Source organism: Suncus etruscus, chromosome 14 (genome assembly GCF_024139225.1).
Source record: "Suncus etruscus isolate mSunEtr1 chromosome 14, mSunEtr1.pri.cur, whole genome shotgun sequence".
Classification (NCBI taxonomy): domain Eukaryota; kingdom Metazoa; phylum Chordata; class Mammalia; order Eulipotyphla; family Soricidae; genus Suncus; species Suncus etruscus.
Genome location: NC_064861.1, coordinates 26,570,436 through 26,589,147, shown reverse-complemented (window position 1 = coordinate 26,589,147; position 18,712 = coordinate 26,570,436). Strand labels below are relative to the sequence as shown.

The 18,712-nt window shown below is 39.9% G+C and overlaps 1 protein-coding gene across 1 annotated transcript in view; it reads left to right on the top strand.

Moving 5' to 3' along the window:
- Positions 1–18,712, top strand: part of CTNNA1 (catenin alpha 1) — a 160,166-nt gene that overhangs the window by 57,913 nt on the left and 83,541 nt on the right. Inside the window, exon 7 of the mRNA XM_049785990.1 lies at positions 3,874–4,077. Coding sequence (XP_049641947.1) covers positions 3,874–4,077 — 204 coding nt within the window. The remainder of the gene's footprint in view (positions 1–3,873; positions 4,078–18,712) is intronic.

The following is an 18,712-nucleotide window of genomic DNA, read 5'->3' as shown; positions in this document are numbered from 1 at the left end:
TGGCCAGGTGGTTGGGGGAAGGGAGATTCAGTCCTGACAGTACTTTGGGTGAGGGATAGACTGTGTCATGCTGGATTAAACCTGGGGTCCTGCATGCAAAGCATTTTAGTTCTTTGAGACATCTCCCTGGTCCTAGAAACGGGTTGCCATCTAAAAGGTAACAGATTTCTAGGGAAATACACCTGGTCAAGATTTGTCATGAAAGCTCATTTTTTTACTTAAATTTGGAATCTTGGTGGGGGAGGCAGGGGGCGTATATTTCAGGTGGCAAAGTACATAACCCACATGTGAGAGGCCTGGGTTTGATCCCCCTATATTGGTATCCTGAGCATTGCTGGTGGTAGTTTGGGGTGGTTCCTGAGCGCCATTAGGAGTGTCTCTCCCCACCCCTGCACCATCACCCCTAATTTTTTTTTTATGGCCCATCAATCTTTCAGTAGACTCGGCCTAAAGTATTGCCTTCCCTCCTCTCCTTTCCACCTCCCCTTGTCCCCTTACATCTGAGTTCTTTCATGTAGCTTGTTTTCTTGTAGACCGTTTTTTGTTATTGATATGTTTGATTCATTTCAACCAGCACTTTGATCTTATGGCAGATGGGAAATGGGAGACAGAGAGACAAGAGTGCACTGACAACTTGCCCTTCAGAATCGGACTCCAGTACAGTGTTTACTAGAGTTGGGGAGGGGAATTCCCAATTCTTGGAGGGGAACTTTCTTTGGAACTTTCTTTGTTCTAGGGAGATACAGATACACCAGAACTGACTGTAACAGAGATGCTCTCACTTTTTTATTGCTTCTCTGCCTAGGAATACTCTTCAATGATTACATTGTAATAACAAACAAAATTTAATTATGCATAATCAAAATTTGGATTAAAATGCCTTTCTTTTTAGCATAATAACATATAATTATCTTGTATAAAGTACCACATCTTCTCTGTATATATGTTCTGTATATCAACTCTAATCTTTATTTTGGGGGGTTGGTCTTGTTTTATAATTCTTACCCACAATGCTTCATGGCTTCCAGTAGATGGCAGCAGTTTAAGATTAGAAAAAAATTTTAAATCAACTTTTGGGTTTAATACTAAAAAGAAAAAAAAAAAAAAAGAAGAAAACATGAGAAAAATTGCCTTCCAGGTAACCATCACACTCTGTACTTTGAAAGAGTGTTTCTGGGGCTCTGTAATTCTGGAGCAGTAATACAGGGGTTAGGGCATTTGCCATGCTCATGGCCAACCTTGAGGTCCCTGGCATCTCATAGGTTCCCTGAGCGAGACAGGACTGATCTGTGAGCACATAGCCAAGTATAAACCTTGAGGACTGCAAGGTGAAGACCAAAATCCAAAAAAGAAAATTAAAGGCAGGAGTATTTAATTTTAAAGTATATAATCAATAAAATGGAGTGCATTTTGGGGGGATTGTGATATACCAAATGGTGCTTTGGGTTTTCTCTTAGTGCTTGGGAGTCATTCCTAGCACTGTAAAGAGGATATAGTGCCTAAGAATGGACCCTGGGTTTCTGAATGCAAAGCATGAGCTCAGCCCAATGTGCTGTGTCCTAGGCCCTGCCTTTTTTTTTTTTAAAGGCTACACTGAGCAGGGGATATTCCTAGTTCTGTGCTCAGGAGTGATGCCCAGTAGCACTTAGGGGACTAAGAACAATGGCAGGAATATAAGTGGGGTGGTCGGGTGGCTACATATGAAGCAAGCTTCTTATCTCCTATACTTTCCTGCACTTTTTTCTTTTTAATAAATTTTGATTACCTCTCCCTCCTGATTTACTTTGGCTTTGGTAATTGATTTTTTGCTGATATAGATGCCTGATTTCTCACTTTCCATAAATCATAAAGACAGTGTAAAATCTACAGTCCACGGTGTTAGACCTGAATTGTTACCTTGGAGACTTAAACATAAAATGGTATTAGAGAAAAATTTTATGATGTACCTTAAAATTTACTGTTTCCTCACCCCAAATTGGCAGTATTAGGTTTTGCTTCTTTTGAGGCAGTAAAGGTTATATTTTGCCCTAAAATGAAAATAAGTTATATCTATCTCAGATTATTTAACCTCTTAGGGGCTAAGTGAAATTTTAATAAAGATAAAATGATTACAAGCCCTGTGGCTCTATGAGTCTGTGACCATTCACTTTTCTTTCTTATTGCTCAGAAGGCACTTAATTTTGATCAGAGAAAAATTTTAATAAAATATTGTAAGAAAAGCCATCAGTGAAGACATATGTTAATTATAAACTCTAGGTATTGTATGCTTAGTTTTGAAACTGCAATTCTTTGAAAGGAAAAAAAGAAATGTATACTTGTAAAGGGAACCCCTTTTTTTGGCAGGTGGGGGGCCCATACCTGCTGATGCTCAGGGATTACTCCTGGCTGTGCGCTCAGAAATTGCTCCTGGCTTGGGGGAACATATGGGATGACGGCGGATCAAACCGAGGTCCGTCCTATAGCGCCAACAAGGCAGACAGATGCCTTACCGCTTGCGCCAGTGCTTAGGCCCCTAAAGGGAACACTTTTAAATGAAACAAATGTTTCTATAAAGTTGGAATATAGTAGGTCCTTTACAGAAAAACTGGGCGGGGGGGGGGAGAATATTTGCACACTTTCTGGTGTTAGCAGTATGAGGATAAATTATACCATTTGGAGGAAGGTCAATAACTGTAGTCTTGGGGATGTTGATGTTTAACTTTGTACTTAAAATTTTATTTCTATCTGACTTGACTGTTTGACTACAAGTAAAGCTGAATTTAATCTGAATCAGGGCAGTGAAGAGGATAGAAAGAATTTATTCTTATTGGTAACAATGGTACTTTAGAGGCCAACCAGGTAGCATAGCTAGCACAGCTGTAGAGCGTTTGCTTCATACGCTGCCGACCCTGCAACGGACCCTGATTCCATCCACGGAATCCCATATGGCCCCTCCACCCCACCCCCCCAGCCTGCCAGGAGTGATTTCTGAGTGCAGAGCCAGGAGTAACTCCTGAGCACCTCCTAGTGTGGCCTCCAAAATAAAACAAACAAAACCCACAAAAACAATGATACTTTATAGAATGCTTTTGTTGGGGTTAGGTTGCTGACTTTGTTTACGAATTTACCTGAAGGCTTTTGTGCAAAGAAAGAATTGAATATGGAACTGAGGAGATCGTTCATACAGGAATTCTGGGTTTGATCACTGGCACCACATTAGATAGGATGTGAGGAAAAGAGAGTGAAATTGATTTTGAAATTTTAGCAAAGAAGCCAGTGTTTAATTTTTATTGTTTGTGGGGAAATTATTCTATTAATGCATGTAGTGTCTGTATATAAAGTAAAAATGGGGCTGAAGTGATAATATAGTGGGTTGGGTCCCTCCTTTGCATGTGGCTAACTCAGGTTTGATCTCTGGCATCCTGTATAGTTCCCTGAACACAGAGCTAGGATTAAGCCCTGAAAACTGCAGGTATGACCTCCAAAGAGACAATAGCAATAAAAGAGAAAAGTAAAACGAGCTCTTATTTTCCTTGTAATTCTTATTTGGTTACTTTAGTAACATGACTTTGAGTTACTCAGAACAAGTAGTGGGGAATGTGAGTTTTAGGGTGATGTCATTTGTTTGTACTATTGATGTCATTTAGGGTGTTTGCATTTGTATAGTTCCCCTTCAACAGGATAGTATTGCTCCAGTGTCATCTTTGAGTAACCTTCATACATAGGTTAACTTCAATGGGATGATCTGTTATCTGCTGAAAAATAATTTTTCATGCCCTTGAAATTTGTGTTTCAACATTTATATTTCTGATAAGTGCTTTTTTTTTTTTATCCTTCTTGAATAATGGAGAAATAGAAGACTAGTACTAACATTCAACAATACCTCCTTTGCAGAAACAAATCATTGTGGATCCCTTGAGCTTCAGCGAGGAGCGTTTTAGGCCTTCCCTAGAGGAGCGCCTGGAAAGCATCATAAGTGGGGCTGCCCTGATGGCTGACTCCTCCTGCACTCGTGACGATCGGCGTGAGAGAATTGTAGCTGAGTGTAATGCTGTCCGTCAGGCTCTGCAGGACCTGCTCTCAGAGTACATGGGCAATGTGAGTATCAGACATTTTTTTTTTTTTTGAGGAAGAGTTTTTCATAAAAGATGATAGATCCGAGATTATTTTGTTTGTTTGGTTTCTGGGCCACACCTGGTAGTGCTTAGGGATTACTCCTGACTCTGCATCCCATATCCCATGGGTCATTCCTGGTGGTGCTGGGGGACTGACCATATGGGATGCCTAAGATCAAGCCCAGGTCACTCTGACCTCAGATATGATCTGTTTTAACTATAAAAGACAAATATATTCTTTTAATTCCTTGACTTGGGGACTATATTCAAGGTAATGGATCAGTGCATTTTTATATGCCCCTTGTCCAACTTTTTTGGCGAGGAGGGGAAACATACTTAAGTTAAACTCAGGGATCACTTTTAGCTCTGCACTCAGGAATCACTCCTGGCAGGCTCAGGGAACCCTATGTGGTGCCAGGATTGAACGCAGGTGGGACCTTTGTAAGGCAAATGCCTCACACTCTGTGTTGCTCTGGCTCATGTCCACCTTTTTCGTTTGAAAAATTTGAAACACCTGAGTAACCTTTATCTAGATTCACCAATTAGCGTGAACACGTATATATGTTCATGTATATCCACACATGTATAAGCTGGTTACCAAGAAAAATTTTTTAAAGATTGCTATCTAATTTTGGGTAAAAGAGGATGTAGAGAACCTGCCCTCTCTAATAAAGTCTTTTCCATGAATCATATATGTTGTCTCAGAGTAGGTCACACTCATTGGCTCTCAGGGGTTACACCTGTAGGCTTGAGAAACCATATGGGATCAAACTCTAGTCAGCCATGTGCTGACAAACGCCCTACTCTCTGTACTATTGCTTTGGCCCCTGAATTTGAATTTTTAAGGTTGTTTCAAAACAAGCACTGTCATTAATGTCCCCCTCTTTTTAAAAAATAACTAAAAACTTGTTTTTTTTTCCTGATACTGTCACCATCTTCATTTTTTCTTCTTTAATACTTTCTCTTGTATTCCAATTACTTGGAAATTTAATGTCACTGCAGGATTTTTTCCCCCCCTTTGGGGTGGTGGCATACCCAGTAGTGTTCCAGGCTCTTTGCCCAGGAATCATTCCTGGTAGTGCTCAGGGGACTATATCATATGTGATGTCTGGGATCAAATCCTGTTTGACCATGGGTAAGGCAGACACCTTATACCACGGTGCCATCTCTCCAACTTTTGACTTTTAAGCTTTATACTAGGAATTCTGCTATAGCAATAAGAAGAAATTAAAAATTATACAGAAGTATGGTATGTGTGTGTGTGTGTGTGTGTGTGTGTGTGTGTGTGTGTGTGTGTGTGTATTTTTGCTGTGCTCAGTCAGGGCTCTGTTCTCAGGTCACTCCTGACGATCCTTGTCGGACCATGTGTGGTATCAGGGATCAAACTGGGGTTGGTCCCATGCAAGACAAGTGCCTTAACCTCTGTACTACCTCCCTGGCCCACAAAATGACTTTAAAAAGAAAAAAGGTACAATACAAATGGGTTCTAACTATTGATTTTTGCTTACTTAATACTTTTCTGGAAAAGATCTTGGCACTTTTCTTTTTTGTTCACTTGCCGTACATAATCTTGTTTGTTGATTTTCATACTTGTTTAAGTGAATGTATAATGGTAAATTATGCTGGAATTCCTAATGTGAAGATGTATATCTTCCTGTGTTTGTCTTGGTTTTGTGAAATTAGTGAAGCATATTGAGATTTTTTTTTTTAGGTCATTGCCATGATTGAATTGTGTTCTCTAATCTCAGAAAAATGAGATTAGAGGCTTAGTTGAATCAGATGGAAAAAGTAATTGACAAGTCAGTAAAAGTGTAGGGCAAATTTAAAAATACATTTTTAAGCTTGAAATATAGGGGGAAAAAGCTTGAAAATTAGGAAATAAAAAAATAGATTATTTGAATAATGATTCTGATGTTACAATCAAACAGGAATACAAAAGTATACTTAGGGGGCCCGAGAGATAGCACAGGGGCGTTTGCCTTGCAAGCAGCCGATCCAGGACCAAAGGTGGTTGGTTCGAATCCTGGTGTCCCATATGGTCCCCCATGCCTGCCAGGAGCTATTTCTGAGCAGACAGCCAGGAGTAACCTCCGAGCAACGCCAGGTGTGACCCAAAAACCAAAAACCAAAAAAAAAAAAAAAAAAGTATACTTAGTATACTTTGCATACTTAGTAATGTATTAAACAACTCAATGTAAATACATTATAAAAATACTATCATTGGTGAGGAAAAGTATGCTAAATCTGTTCTCAGTGCACCATACTTGCTGTAATGCATTTACTTTGAATTTTGTAAGTAAATGTGGGACACATATTTAAAGACATGGAAATGTACGAATGTCAGAATGTCATTAAGCACATAATGTTTGATTATGCAAGTGAAAACTAGAGTAATTCTCAAAGTTGATGGATTATTGTGGGTGTTTTGAAAGTAGATTTAAAATTTTAATTTTGTATATGGTCTCCAGGCATGTTTTTCCTAGTGGTGAAAATATTTGGATTCTGGTCCAGAGAGATAATACAAATGCTTACCTTTCATAGGAATAAGTCCTGAACACATCTGGTTGTGACTTCAAAACCAAGCAAAAACAAAAACAGGAAAAAAATGGTTTGGGGAAATGGCATAGAAGACATGGGCACATGGTTAGTATGTGTGGAATTCATCTTCGGTACTACTGGTAGCGTCTGTAGCCTTGGCCTCAGCATTGCCAGGTCCTTAAAGTATTACTGGAGTGATTCTGGGGTCCCCAGTATCCATAAGGCCTGAGCATTGCCACCACATCCTGAGTGCTAGCTTTGGATCATCTGGCCTGGCTTTCTTTAGTACCACCCAGTGGTACCTAAGCCTTCTTGAGTACTTACTGCTTGGGAGGCCGTCCTGTTCTTCTCTACCATTCCCTTCTTTTGAAAAAAATTTTTAATTTTAATTTTTCAAATTGTATTACTCATGACATAGTCAACTGTGAAAGACTGATGGAGTGAAGAGAAAGGAAGGACAAGGACGTATACTTTGAAGAAAGCTTAGGTGATAAAGTGGTCTGCAAGATAAAAAAAAGTCAGTGGAGATAGATTTTTTTTTTAAAAAGTACCATTTAGTATCTGTAGTAACCAAAATTTACCAGCACATTTGCCACTCACTAGTGAATCTATTTAACAAACAAAGTAATATTTTGGGTACTATATTTGAGGAGAGACAAGTTGCCGATTTCCTCCTTTCCAAAACAGACGTGTTCTCTACAGGACATTAATTGAGTGGGTCATCATAAGTACTGTTAAATACCATGGGGCGTCTAAGGAAGATTGGATCAGTTCTAGCTGAAAAACCCAAGAGAACTGTGTGGTTGAAAACCACTCATCTTCCATCTTAGTTATAACTGCTGTTGGTGGGGAAGCACTGATCCACAGGTGTATATAAAGATTGGGAATATTGCTCAGTAAGGCATGAGGGAGGATCCCATGAATGACTTTACATTTATTTCTTGTAGATGTAATTTGTAGAACTTTTGAACCTAATACGCTGAAGTAAGCAGTGAATGAATGAAAGCAAAATCTTGGATAGGAATGATTTAATTCATTAGGTGAGGACTAAACTACCTTTCAGTAGATCCAGGGATCAGGAGGCCAGCAATCTTAGTGCTCCTATTTGCTTTGTGGTTTTAAGAGTATTTTTGGCTCTATTGCTATCATTGTATGAAGCTCTAAGAGAGATTGATGTTTAAAGTAATGCATTTGATCCTTAACATTATGGAAATGCCTCAGTAGAGGGTGTTTGACCACTCATTGGATCTTTGTAATCCTACAAATGACTTCTAGGTTTATTCGAAAGGAAATGTGGTTATTGTGATTAAGTTTAAATTGTTCCTGCTCTATCAGCCTGAGGTTGCTCTGTCTGGAAGTTCTATAGAAGAAAAATAGTTTGTATGGGTTTTGTAATTTTTAAAGGTTTAAAAGTGAATTGATTGAAAAGAAATAGGATTCAATTTGAATTTATTGCCACTTTATTTTTTTCATAGCTTAGAATTATACATATGCTTTAAATAATTAAACTAATATTGAGACTGTATATTTCTACTTTCCCTCCCTCTTTATTAAATATATATCTATATATTTTGGGGGCCTTTTCCAGTAGTGCTCAGGGGGTTACTCCTGGCTCTATGCTCAGAAATTACTTCTAACAGGCTCGGGGATCATAATGGGATGCCGGGGATCCAACCTGTGTTCAAGGCGAATGCCCTACCAGCTGTCTGTCTCTTTGGCCTCTTTATTCAATACTTTAAAAGTTGATGATAATATTAATTTTCTGTGTTTATTTGCATTAAACAAAACAAAACATTTTGTATAACTAAGATTCAAACAATTAATGGATTGCAATTTCTGAGTTGATTGCTTGGGTTTGGGACTGTACTTGGTGATGCTCAAGGCTTTATTTACACTTGCTATGTATTCAGGGATCATTCCTGGCATGCTCATGGGATGAAGTAGTGGGGATAGAACCTGGGTTAGCTAAATGCAAGCAAGCATTTACTTGCTCTGGTATCTCTCCAGCTCCTTAAAATTTCTGTTTCTAATAGCACATGAGTCCTTTTATTAGTGTTGTATGGGCACAAGTTCGAGCCCTGTTTCCTGCATGGTTTGACAGCAATTCAGGCAGCTCTACTACTGTAGAGGATTCATGCCACACAGCAGCCAGGTTATGTGTCAGTACCACAGAATGGGATGCAAATCACAGTGAGCATCAAAACTACAAAGATGTAGTGTGACCAAAAGATGGGACCACTGGCTAATAGTGTCAGTATAAAACAGCGAGCTTCATAACCATAATTTGTATGTCTGAACAAGGCGTGTGAGCTCATGCAAGGATCACAACCTCAGTAATATAAGATTCAGCGAGCACCTTGGCTGAATGTTTGAGTACCACATACTTATGAGAGTGAGAGCTCCACAACGAAACATCTGTGCAAACTCCATTATTGACATGTCATCAATAGCAGCAATGTGTGGAAAGGACAGGCCTGTGAATTTCTTTTTCCTTTTTGTTTTCGGTTTTTGGGCCACACCCAGTGACGCTCAGGGGTTACTCCTGGATATGCGCTCAGAAATCACCCTTGGCTTGGGGGGACCATATGGGATGCAGGGTGGGGGGGATCGAACCGAGGGCCGTCCTAGGCTAGTGTGAGCAAGGCAGATGCCTTACTACTTGTGCCACTACTACGGCCCCTTGCCTGTGAATTTTTTTTGGTTTTGGTTTTGGTTTTGGGTCACACCTGGCGGCACACGGGTTATTCCTGGCTCTGTGCTCAGAAATGTCTCCTGGCAGCCTTGGGGGACCATATGGGATGCCAGAGATCAAACACGGGTCAATCTCGCATTGGCAGCTTGCAAGGCAAATGCCCTACTGCTGCGCTAACACTCTGGCCCCTGGTTTACACTCTTTTCTGCTAAAGGATATGATTATTCTTGCTTGGTATGTTCCTTCCTACCTTTGATTTTAGGGCATATGATTCAGTTTATCTTGTAATAGACTTTAATGGTACCACACTTAGTTGTTTCTGCTACTACATCCACCTTTAAATCCCGGTACCTCAACAGCTTCTCCTTTCCCAAAAACTCTCATATCTGAAGACCTTCAGCCTGTGAAATGTTTGGTTTTGACCTGAACAATCTTGTTTTTGTTCCTTTGGTCATGATAAGTTCTAGCTTTGTCATTTACATTATAATTCAAATTAAGACTATGTATAACTGTGGCATAGAGATTGGGTACACAAAAGAGACATAAATATTCTAGTGTGTGTGTGTGTGTGTGTGTGTGTGTGTGTGTGTGTGTGTGTGTGTGTGTGTGTGTGTGTGTTTTGTCTTGTTTTGTTTTTTGGCCACACCCGGCGGTGCTCAGGGGTTACTCCTGGCTGTCTGCTCAGAAATAGCTCCTGGCAGGCACGGGGGACCATATGGGACACCAGGATTCGAACCAACCACCTTAGGTCCTGGATCGGCGGCTTGCAAGGCAAACACCGCTGTGCTATCTATTTCTCCGGGCCCACTAATATGTTTATATTTGGGTACAAAAAGTCTTTTTATTTGGGTGACTTTTGGGCCACACCTGGTAATGTTCAGGGGTTGCTCCTGGCTATGCTTAGGTAAGTGCTTCACTTTTATTTTTATTATTTTAATTAATTAATTAATTAATTAATTAAGGTTTTTGGTTTTTGGGTCACACCCGGCAGCACTCAGGGGTTACTCCTTGCTCTATGCTTAGAAATTGCTCCTGGCAGGCTCGGAGCACTCCTGAGATTTGGGATCACTCCTGGTAGTTTCTGGGGATCATAAAGAGTATCTGGTATTGAGCTTATGCCAGCCATGTGCAAGGCAAGCAATGTGCCTTACCTGATATACTATTTCTCCAGCACCAGCCCTCTTACCCTCACGCCCTTCCCCCCACCTTCAGTGATTGTTTGATTTGAGGGCATATTTGGTAATCTGGGGGTTGATTCATATTTAGTGCTCAGGAATTGCTTTTGGCAGTGCTTGCGGAACCATTTTTTGCTGTGCAATGAAGCCAGGTCTCCTTTATGCTTGCATGAAATGACCCTACCAAGCCCAACCACCACATACATTTTTTGGGGGTTCTAGTTTACAAATTCCATTTTTTTAATGGATGTTAGAGGTCTTTGGATGCTATTTTAGAAGTTTGTAACGTTAAGGGACTTTCCTTATGTTATCTAATTTGTACTCTTTTCTTTATTACCCCCCCCCCCCCAGTGTTTGTGAGAAGTTTGCAAGCAATAAGCTCTAATTCTTCATTTTTTTTAAAATTTTTCTTCTTTCTTTGTTTTGTCAATATGGTTACAGCTTTATCATTTTTATTGATTTTAGGGATGTATGGGGAAAGAACCAGCCTTTTGGTTTTATTGACTTTTCTGTTATTTTCCATTTATTGATTTCTATTTATTTTCCTTTTTTTCTGTTTGAGTATATTCTGTTTTATAGTTTTTTGAGATGAAAACATAGTTGTAGTTTGAGATCGTTCTTTTTTTGGGGGTGTTTGTTTTGGGGTCACACCTGGCAGTGCTCAAGGGTTACTCCTGGCTCTATGCTCAGAAATCACTCCTGGCAGGCTCGGGGGACCATATGGGATGCTGGGATTCAAACCACCGTCCTTCTGCATGCAAGGCAAATGCCTTACCTCCATGTTATCTCTCCGCCCCCCCCCGTTCTTTTTTATTTTTGAAATGTAAAGCCATGAGTCATATTTCCATCTGACTCCTACTTTGTTACATCCTGTTTTTGATACATTATATTTTAAAATAATTTTATATGTAAATATTAGTGAGTTTTTAAAATTCTAATATAAGTATTTTTATTTAGTTCAAAGTATTTTAAATTTTTGCCTTGAGTTTTCCTCTTTGGTTGGTAGTAAGTTGTTTAATTTCCAGGTATTTTGAGCTTTTTCTTATGTCTTCATGCCATGAGGTCCTTGGAATTAAATGTAGGCCTTGCACATGATAAGGCAAGTGCTCTCTCACTGAGTCACATTCCTAGCCTCAGCATATGTATTCTGTTGTTGGATTATAGAGTTCTGTTAGCTGGCAGATCCAGTTGGTGACATTGTTCAGTTCTTCTATATTTTACTTATTGCTTGCTGAGAGTATTTCAGTCTCCAGTTCTAATTGCGGATTTGGCCCTTTTGTTGAGTTGGTACTCCATGTCAAGTTGATATTCTGTCCTGGGATTTTAGTTGAATTTAGTATGGGGATAGAAAGGAAGGAATGCACTTATTACTTAATTTTAGCTAGAACTAAAACCCAGCCACTTGTTTTTAGAATAGCCTGAAACCAGTGAATCAATTTAGCTGTAATCGTACCAGGAAAAACAATCGAGACTAAGACTTTGGATTTTTATTTTTGAGCTACTCCTCTAGTGTTTTGTAAGCTTCATGGATGCTACACAGTAAATAAACCAATGTGTTCATAGAGTAGGGACTGACTTATTTTGATGAGGGTTGCTTTGTCAGCTGTAAACTGAGGCCATTAATACCTGTCCCTATACCAGTGACTTGAGAGAATCATTCAAAAGTTAAGTTAAATGTGGGGGCTGGAAAACAAGTTGGACAATAGTAAGGTGGACAAGGATCTAGGAAGTCAGGGACTGAGGAATCTCTTATCTCTGGCAGATCCTTCTCAGTGACTTTGTTCTTTGCTGTCTCTCTGAAGCAAAAAGCCAGAGTTGCTGTACCCACCCTGAGGTCAGTATGATAGTGTAGTTCAACTACCTAATCACAGTTGACAAAAAGAATCTTTTCTCCTTTCATTTGGAAAGAGGGAGCTAGCATAAATTGGTATGAACATAAAATTATAAAGTTCTGTATACATGTAATATAATTTTCTAATACTGGTATTAATTTTCTAATATCAGTATTAGAAATCAGTATTAGAAATTTATAGTTTCTTCCTCATTTATTCTTTTATTGTTTGTTTTGGGACTTCTGCTTGAAGATTGATTGCTGGGCCAAAGTGATAGCAACAGCAGTAGAGTGTTTGCCTCGCATGCACCCCCAGAGTGAACCAAGTGAAACAAAATAAAACGAAAAGACCCCAAACATTTGTTCCAGTTCTTTGAATTATCTCAGAGACCCTTAGTTGAGCTGCTTATCAAGATTCGCATTTCTTCTGGAGCAGTTTTTGCACTTGGGCTGTGCAAGTGAGGTATGCAAGTTATGGTCGTGCTTGCTAGGGGTCGCTGAGGAACTCACACCTCTTTGTAGTTTTGCTTGCAGCATGTGGAACCTTTTAACATACATTTTCTGCCAGCCAGAAATTGCTTTTGGGACTAGAGATTGAAGAGAACAGTGCTGCCAGAATTGTGCTTGGTGTATAGGGGACACTGGGGTTTTGAACTCATTAACATATGCCTACAGGGTAGGCAGTCTAAGCTACCACCTTAAATCTCTAGGCTAGAAGTCCCAAAATTTATTTGATTTTTTTGGGGGGGAGGTGGGGGATCAATGTTCCCCTGGAAATCGACCTTTTTTAAACTAATAGTGTCCCACCTCAATTGTATTGGAGCTACTATTGCAACACCCCTGCTCTCAGCAAAAAACAATGTCACAACTGGTCTAGACTTGGTGGTCTAGTAAGTAGGGCATGCTTGAGGAGGCTACCTGTTTATTTAGAATAAACTTATTTGGAAAAAATTATGTAAAATTAATGACATTTTACTATGATGATTTCTGTCCACTGTTTAAAAAGTTTTTTTTTTTTTTTTTACAAATTATTTGTTTAAAATTAAGGCCCTGTGATTTACAAAATTTTTCATAGTTGAGTTTTAGCCATCTAATATTTCAGCACTACTAATCTCACCACCCAGAAAATGATTTTTTAAGTTGGGTATTTCAGTGCCACACTTTGGGTCACTATTTTCAGCACTCAGTTCTTGTCCAGAGTGATCATTCTTAACCATTATTGCCAAATGGCCCCTTACTAGTCCTAACTGTACTCTCCCCTTTAATCCTCTCTTTGTAGAAAGCTTCCTACCTACCATGGACCAGTTCTCTGTACACTTCTATTTCTTATTTAAAGTGAAATTTGACTATTTATAACCAAAGATTTTGCTTAATTATTCTCTGAACATGACATTTTATAATGGTGTTGCTAAAGAAATGATTTAATAAGATAGTTTCTTTTTATTTAATTTTTAATTTTTTATGTGATTGTGGTGGTGGTGTTGGGTGGGATAATTTCTTATTAAGACAAAAAATGATTTTGTTTCTGAGATCTGGGTAGTAAATTGTTTTAGACATTATTTTCAGACATTTCAGAATGATTGACCCTCAGTTTTGGTTTTACTCTAATTATGCTTAACTTCTGGTTTTATGATTTTGTATTTTCTAATAGTTTACTACATAGGAATGCAGTGTCATTTTAAGATTTCCTTGCTAATTGTCCTTTACATTTAATTTAAGAGTATACTTATTTTGAATTACTTCTTGCTTTGAGGGAGAATTACTGGCTTATGGATTCAAACATGGAATTCCCCCCCCCCTCCTTTTGTTTTTGTTTTTGGTCCACATCGATGACACTCGTTACTATTGATATGCGCTCAGAAATTGCTCATGGCTTGGGGAACCATATGGGACACCAGGGATAGAACCCAGGTCCATCCTGGGTCAGGCACATGCAAGGCAAAGACCCTACCACTGAACTATCGCTCCAGCCCTACAGAACTCCTTTTATTATTTTTTATTTTTAGGAATAAAAAGATTTGTGTTTTTATTTTTTTTGGTCGTTCTTGTTTCATTATGAATGTTGTTGATTATTACCTAGTGTAAAATGAGGTATTTCAAAAAAGAGTCAAATATTTGATCAGTGTGATACTCAGCTGTGATCCAGAAAGTTCACAATAAGTACATTTGTCGCTGAGCAAAATATTTCTTTAAGATTTTGTGTCATTGACAAAAATTACATGAAGCCATAATATACAGGAAAATTCTTTTGATATATATATATTTGGTTTTTGGGCCATACCTGGTGACTGACGCTCAGGGGTTACTCCTGGCTATGTGCACAGAAATCGCTCGTGTCAGGCATGGTGGACAATATGGGATGCTGGCGATTGAACTAAGGTCTGTCCTGGGTCAGCCAGTGCAAGGCAAATACCTTTACTGTTGTGTATGTAAACATTTTAATGGGATTATTGTTACTGACCCTACCCTGATTGGTGATTGTGCCCTACCCTAGGGTGTGACCTGTCATTCTGCTCCCACCCTAGAGTGGTACCTGATCCCACCATTGGGTGGTACCTGATTCTGGGGGATAAAAACAAGGGTCTGTGGAAGGCGAGGGGCTTTTTGGCTGGAACTTATACTGAGGCTTTTGGCTTCAGTCTTGTCCTTCGAATAAAGCTAATATTTTCACAAACCTGACTGTCTGCTAGCAGTTTACCCACCGCTTCACCTCAGAACCTCCAGCTGAACAGGGTGGCAGATGCGTGCTCCAACATTTACCACTGAACTATCACACCGGCCCCAAATTCTTTGCTTTTTAAAAAGTTGGTCATTGGGGGATGAAGTTAATAGCACAGTAGGGTAGGGCCTTTGCCTTCTACATGGCCAACCTGGGTTCCATCTCCTGCATCCCATATGATCCTTCAAGCACCACCAGAAATGACCCCTGAGCCTGCAGAGCCAAGAGTAACTGAGCAGTACTAAGTGTGGGCCCCCCAAAAGGGGTGTTCATTGAGTTTATCTTTTATTTACTGATTTCTATTGTAATAAAGATTCTCCTTCACTACTTATGGATATGGGGAGGGATTTTTTTCCCCCAACATTGCTCAGGAGGTTAGGGAGAAGGGACATAGATAAATTGCAGCCAACTGGTCCATGGTTTCCGTATAAGAGCCTGAAGATGGGAAGCTGCCCAGCCCCTGTGCTGACAGGGATATCTAAGTCACTGCAGCAGTTTTTAGTTCTTTGGCTTCACTAGGCAATACTCTGGCAACATAGGGTGCTGGGAATTGAACCCGGATCAGGTGCATGACTAGCTTGCCCCTTTTCAGCCTTTACATTAATGTTCTTTCTTCTCAGATCTTTATTATGCTCAGCATCCTGCATTTTTTAGTGTTCTCTCATTAATATTTTTGTCCTTAAAAACTCTGTTCAAGTCTTTTTGGTCAATACAAGTTTTTAGGTTTTCTTCTAAGAACCCTGATTATTTGTGTTTTTTGGGGGGTGTGTGTAGGGGAATAACCTCTGATGCTCAGAGGTTATTCCTAACTCTGCACTCAGGTATTACTCCTGGCAGTGTTTGGTGGACCATATGGGATGCCAGGGATCAACTCAGGTCTGTCACATGCAAAGCAAGTGCCTTATGTGCTTGCTGTACTATCACTCCAGCCCCAGCTTCTGGTTATTTCTAATTTGTATTTAACAGTTATGAATTGCATAGATGGCATAAAAAGTAAGAATAGGTCACATATTTGCGGTCCAGTAAGGGTACAACTGAGAGCTTTCTAAGAGGAGGATCTTTCTTATTAGTCTTTTCCTCCCCCCCCCCCCACTTTTTTTTTTTTTTTTGGTCAAAATGGTCATTGTTTGGAGTCCCAGAAATTGTCTCAAATGGCTTAAAGTAACTGCTTGGCAAGAATTCCAACATCTGTGCTATCTATCAGTGTATGCTAAAACAATTTTAACAGCTCTGTGGTTAGGGATTCCCAATGAGAAGATGGCTTAGTGGCTTAGGAAGCGCCCATGGCAAGCTGAAGTGTCATCCTTAAACTGAGGTGACTCTGGGCTTCCTGATTGAGGGAAAAATAGAAAAATAAATTTATTCAGCCCACTGGCCCTATTTCAGGATGGAAAAATACCACACAGTGCACACCTGAATATCTGCCTTCTTCAAGTTAAGAAACCTGCACCCGACACTACAACCTCAGATCTTTCCAGAATTTCCTAAGGGCAGTATCATCAACTTTGGAAAAATCTATATTCAAGTCATTGAAGCCTTATCAGAGCCATTGCTGAACTGAACCATATTTTTTTAAATTTTATTTTATTGAAACAATTGTGATCAACAGAATTCTTCATAGTTGAATTTGAATTATACAATGAGTAAAGGCCCTTCTCACCACCAGTGTCAAACTCCCTCCACCAATGGCCCCAGTATGCACCCTATACCACCACTCTTTGCCCCCTGGCCTGCCACTATAACAGGTCCCTTTAAGTTTAAATTGTTAAAGGATTAGGTCCCTTGCTTCTATTATCATTGACTTTGAATTGGATATTTAGTTTTATCCTTATTTATTTTCCCACCATTGTATTTAAGACTACTTAGTCTTTCTTTGATCCTTTCTTCTAGGTTTTATAGAAAAATGTGGGAATATGTGGTAAAATAAGATAATCCGTGTCCCAAGGTTCTATGAAAAAGGCGAGAGCCCCAATTTAAAAGATAAGAGATTAAAAAAAAATCTAGTTTATAACAAAGATGTGTATTTGGTAGGGTTTATTTATTTATTTATTTGTTTTGTTTTGTTTGCACATAGGCACAGGGGTAAATAGAAAGGAAAAAAAACTTTGGCCTAAAAACAGAAAGACTTACTGGCCTGAGCAGTGGCGCAAGCTGTAAGGCATCTGTCTGCCTTGCAAGCACAAGCCTAGGATGGACTGTGGTTAGATCCCCTGGCGCCCCATATGGTCCCCCAAGCCAGGAGCAATTTCTGAGTGCATGGCCAGGAGTAACCCCTGAGTGTCAACGGTTGTGGCCACAAAACAAACAAAAAACAGGGTGACTTTAACCCTGAAGCATCCTACCATAAGGCCAATTACAGGTTCCAGACATACTAACTTGTCCAACCCCAAAGTCTCTGGTCCTAGTAAAAGTTCTTCACAGTCGCTATTGTTGCAATCAGGTTTCTTTAGCATGTGTTTTTTGTTGTTGCTGTAGTTTATGTTTTTTGGGGCCACACCTGGTAAAATTTAACAATCATCCCTAGCTCTTTGCTCTGAAATTACCCTGGGCAGGCTCAGGACCAAATGGGGATTTGAACCTGTGTGGTTGTTTGCAAGGCAAATGCCATATGCACTGTGCTACCACTCCAGCCCACATGTATTTAATCTTTTTTTTGGGGGGGGGGGTTGGGCCACACCCAGTGTCGCTCAGGGGTTATTCCTGGCTCTATACTCAGAAATTGCTCCTGGCAGGCTATATGGGATGCCAGGAATTGAATCCAGGCCCTCCAGGTCACCCTCTACATGGCAAATAACCTACTGCTGTGCTTTCTATCTGACCCTGAACCATATTTTTAAATTTTTGTCATGTGCAGTTAGAAACTGTATCTTAACTACTTATTATAACATTTTATAGTGATGTTAGTTGTTCACTGGGTTTTCAGTGGTATTTAATACGTGGCGTTAATCAGGCCTTTCTATTTTGATGTGGGAGATAACTTATTCTGCAGGTTTCCTACTAATTGAGAAGTTACCTCATTACAATTTTAAGTGACACAAACAATATTTTGTCAGCCAGCATGATTTCAGGTTCTTTGCTTTTTGCTGTTGATTATTTAAAAAACATTGCCTCTAGGCAGAGAATATGCACTCCTTATTTGGTTATAAACACCTTATTTACTTCCCTTTTTTTTTTTTTTTTTTTTTGGTTTTTGGGCCACACCCAGCGGTGCTCAGGGGTTACTCCTGGCTGTCTGCTCAGAAATAGCTCCTGGCAGGCACGGGGGACCATATGGGACACCGGGATTTGAACCAACCACCTTTGGTCCTGGATCGGCTGCTTGCAAGGCAAACACCGCTGTGCTATCTCTCCGGGCCCACCTTATTTACTTTCAATCTTCTCTTTCTCTCCCTTCTTTCTGTGTTTTCCTTTTTTTGTGTGTGTGTGTGTGTGTGTGTGTGTGTGTGTGTGTGTGTGTGTGGTTTTTGAGTCACACCCGGCAGTGCTCTGGGGAAACTCCTGGCTCCATGCTCAGAAATTGCTCCTGGCAGGCATGGGGGACCTTATGGGAAGCCGGACTTGAACTGCATGAAAGGCAAACGCCTTTCCTCCATGCTATCTCTATGCCTACCCCCACCCCTCCGCCTCCTTTCTGTGGCCAAAATTAAGAATGACAATATCTAA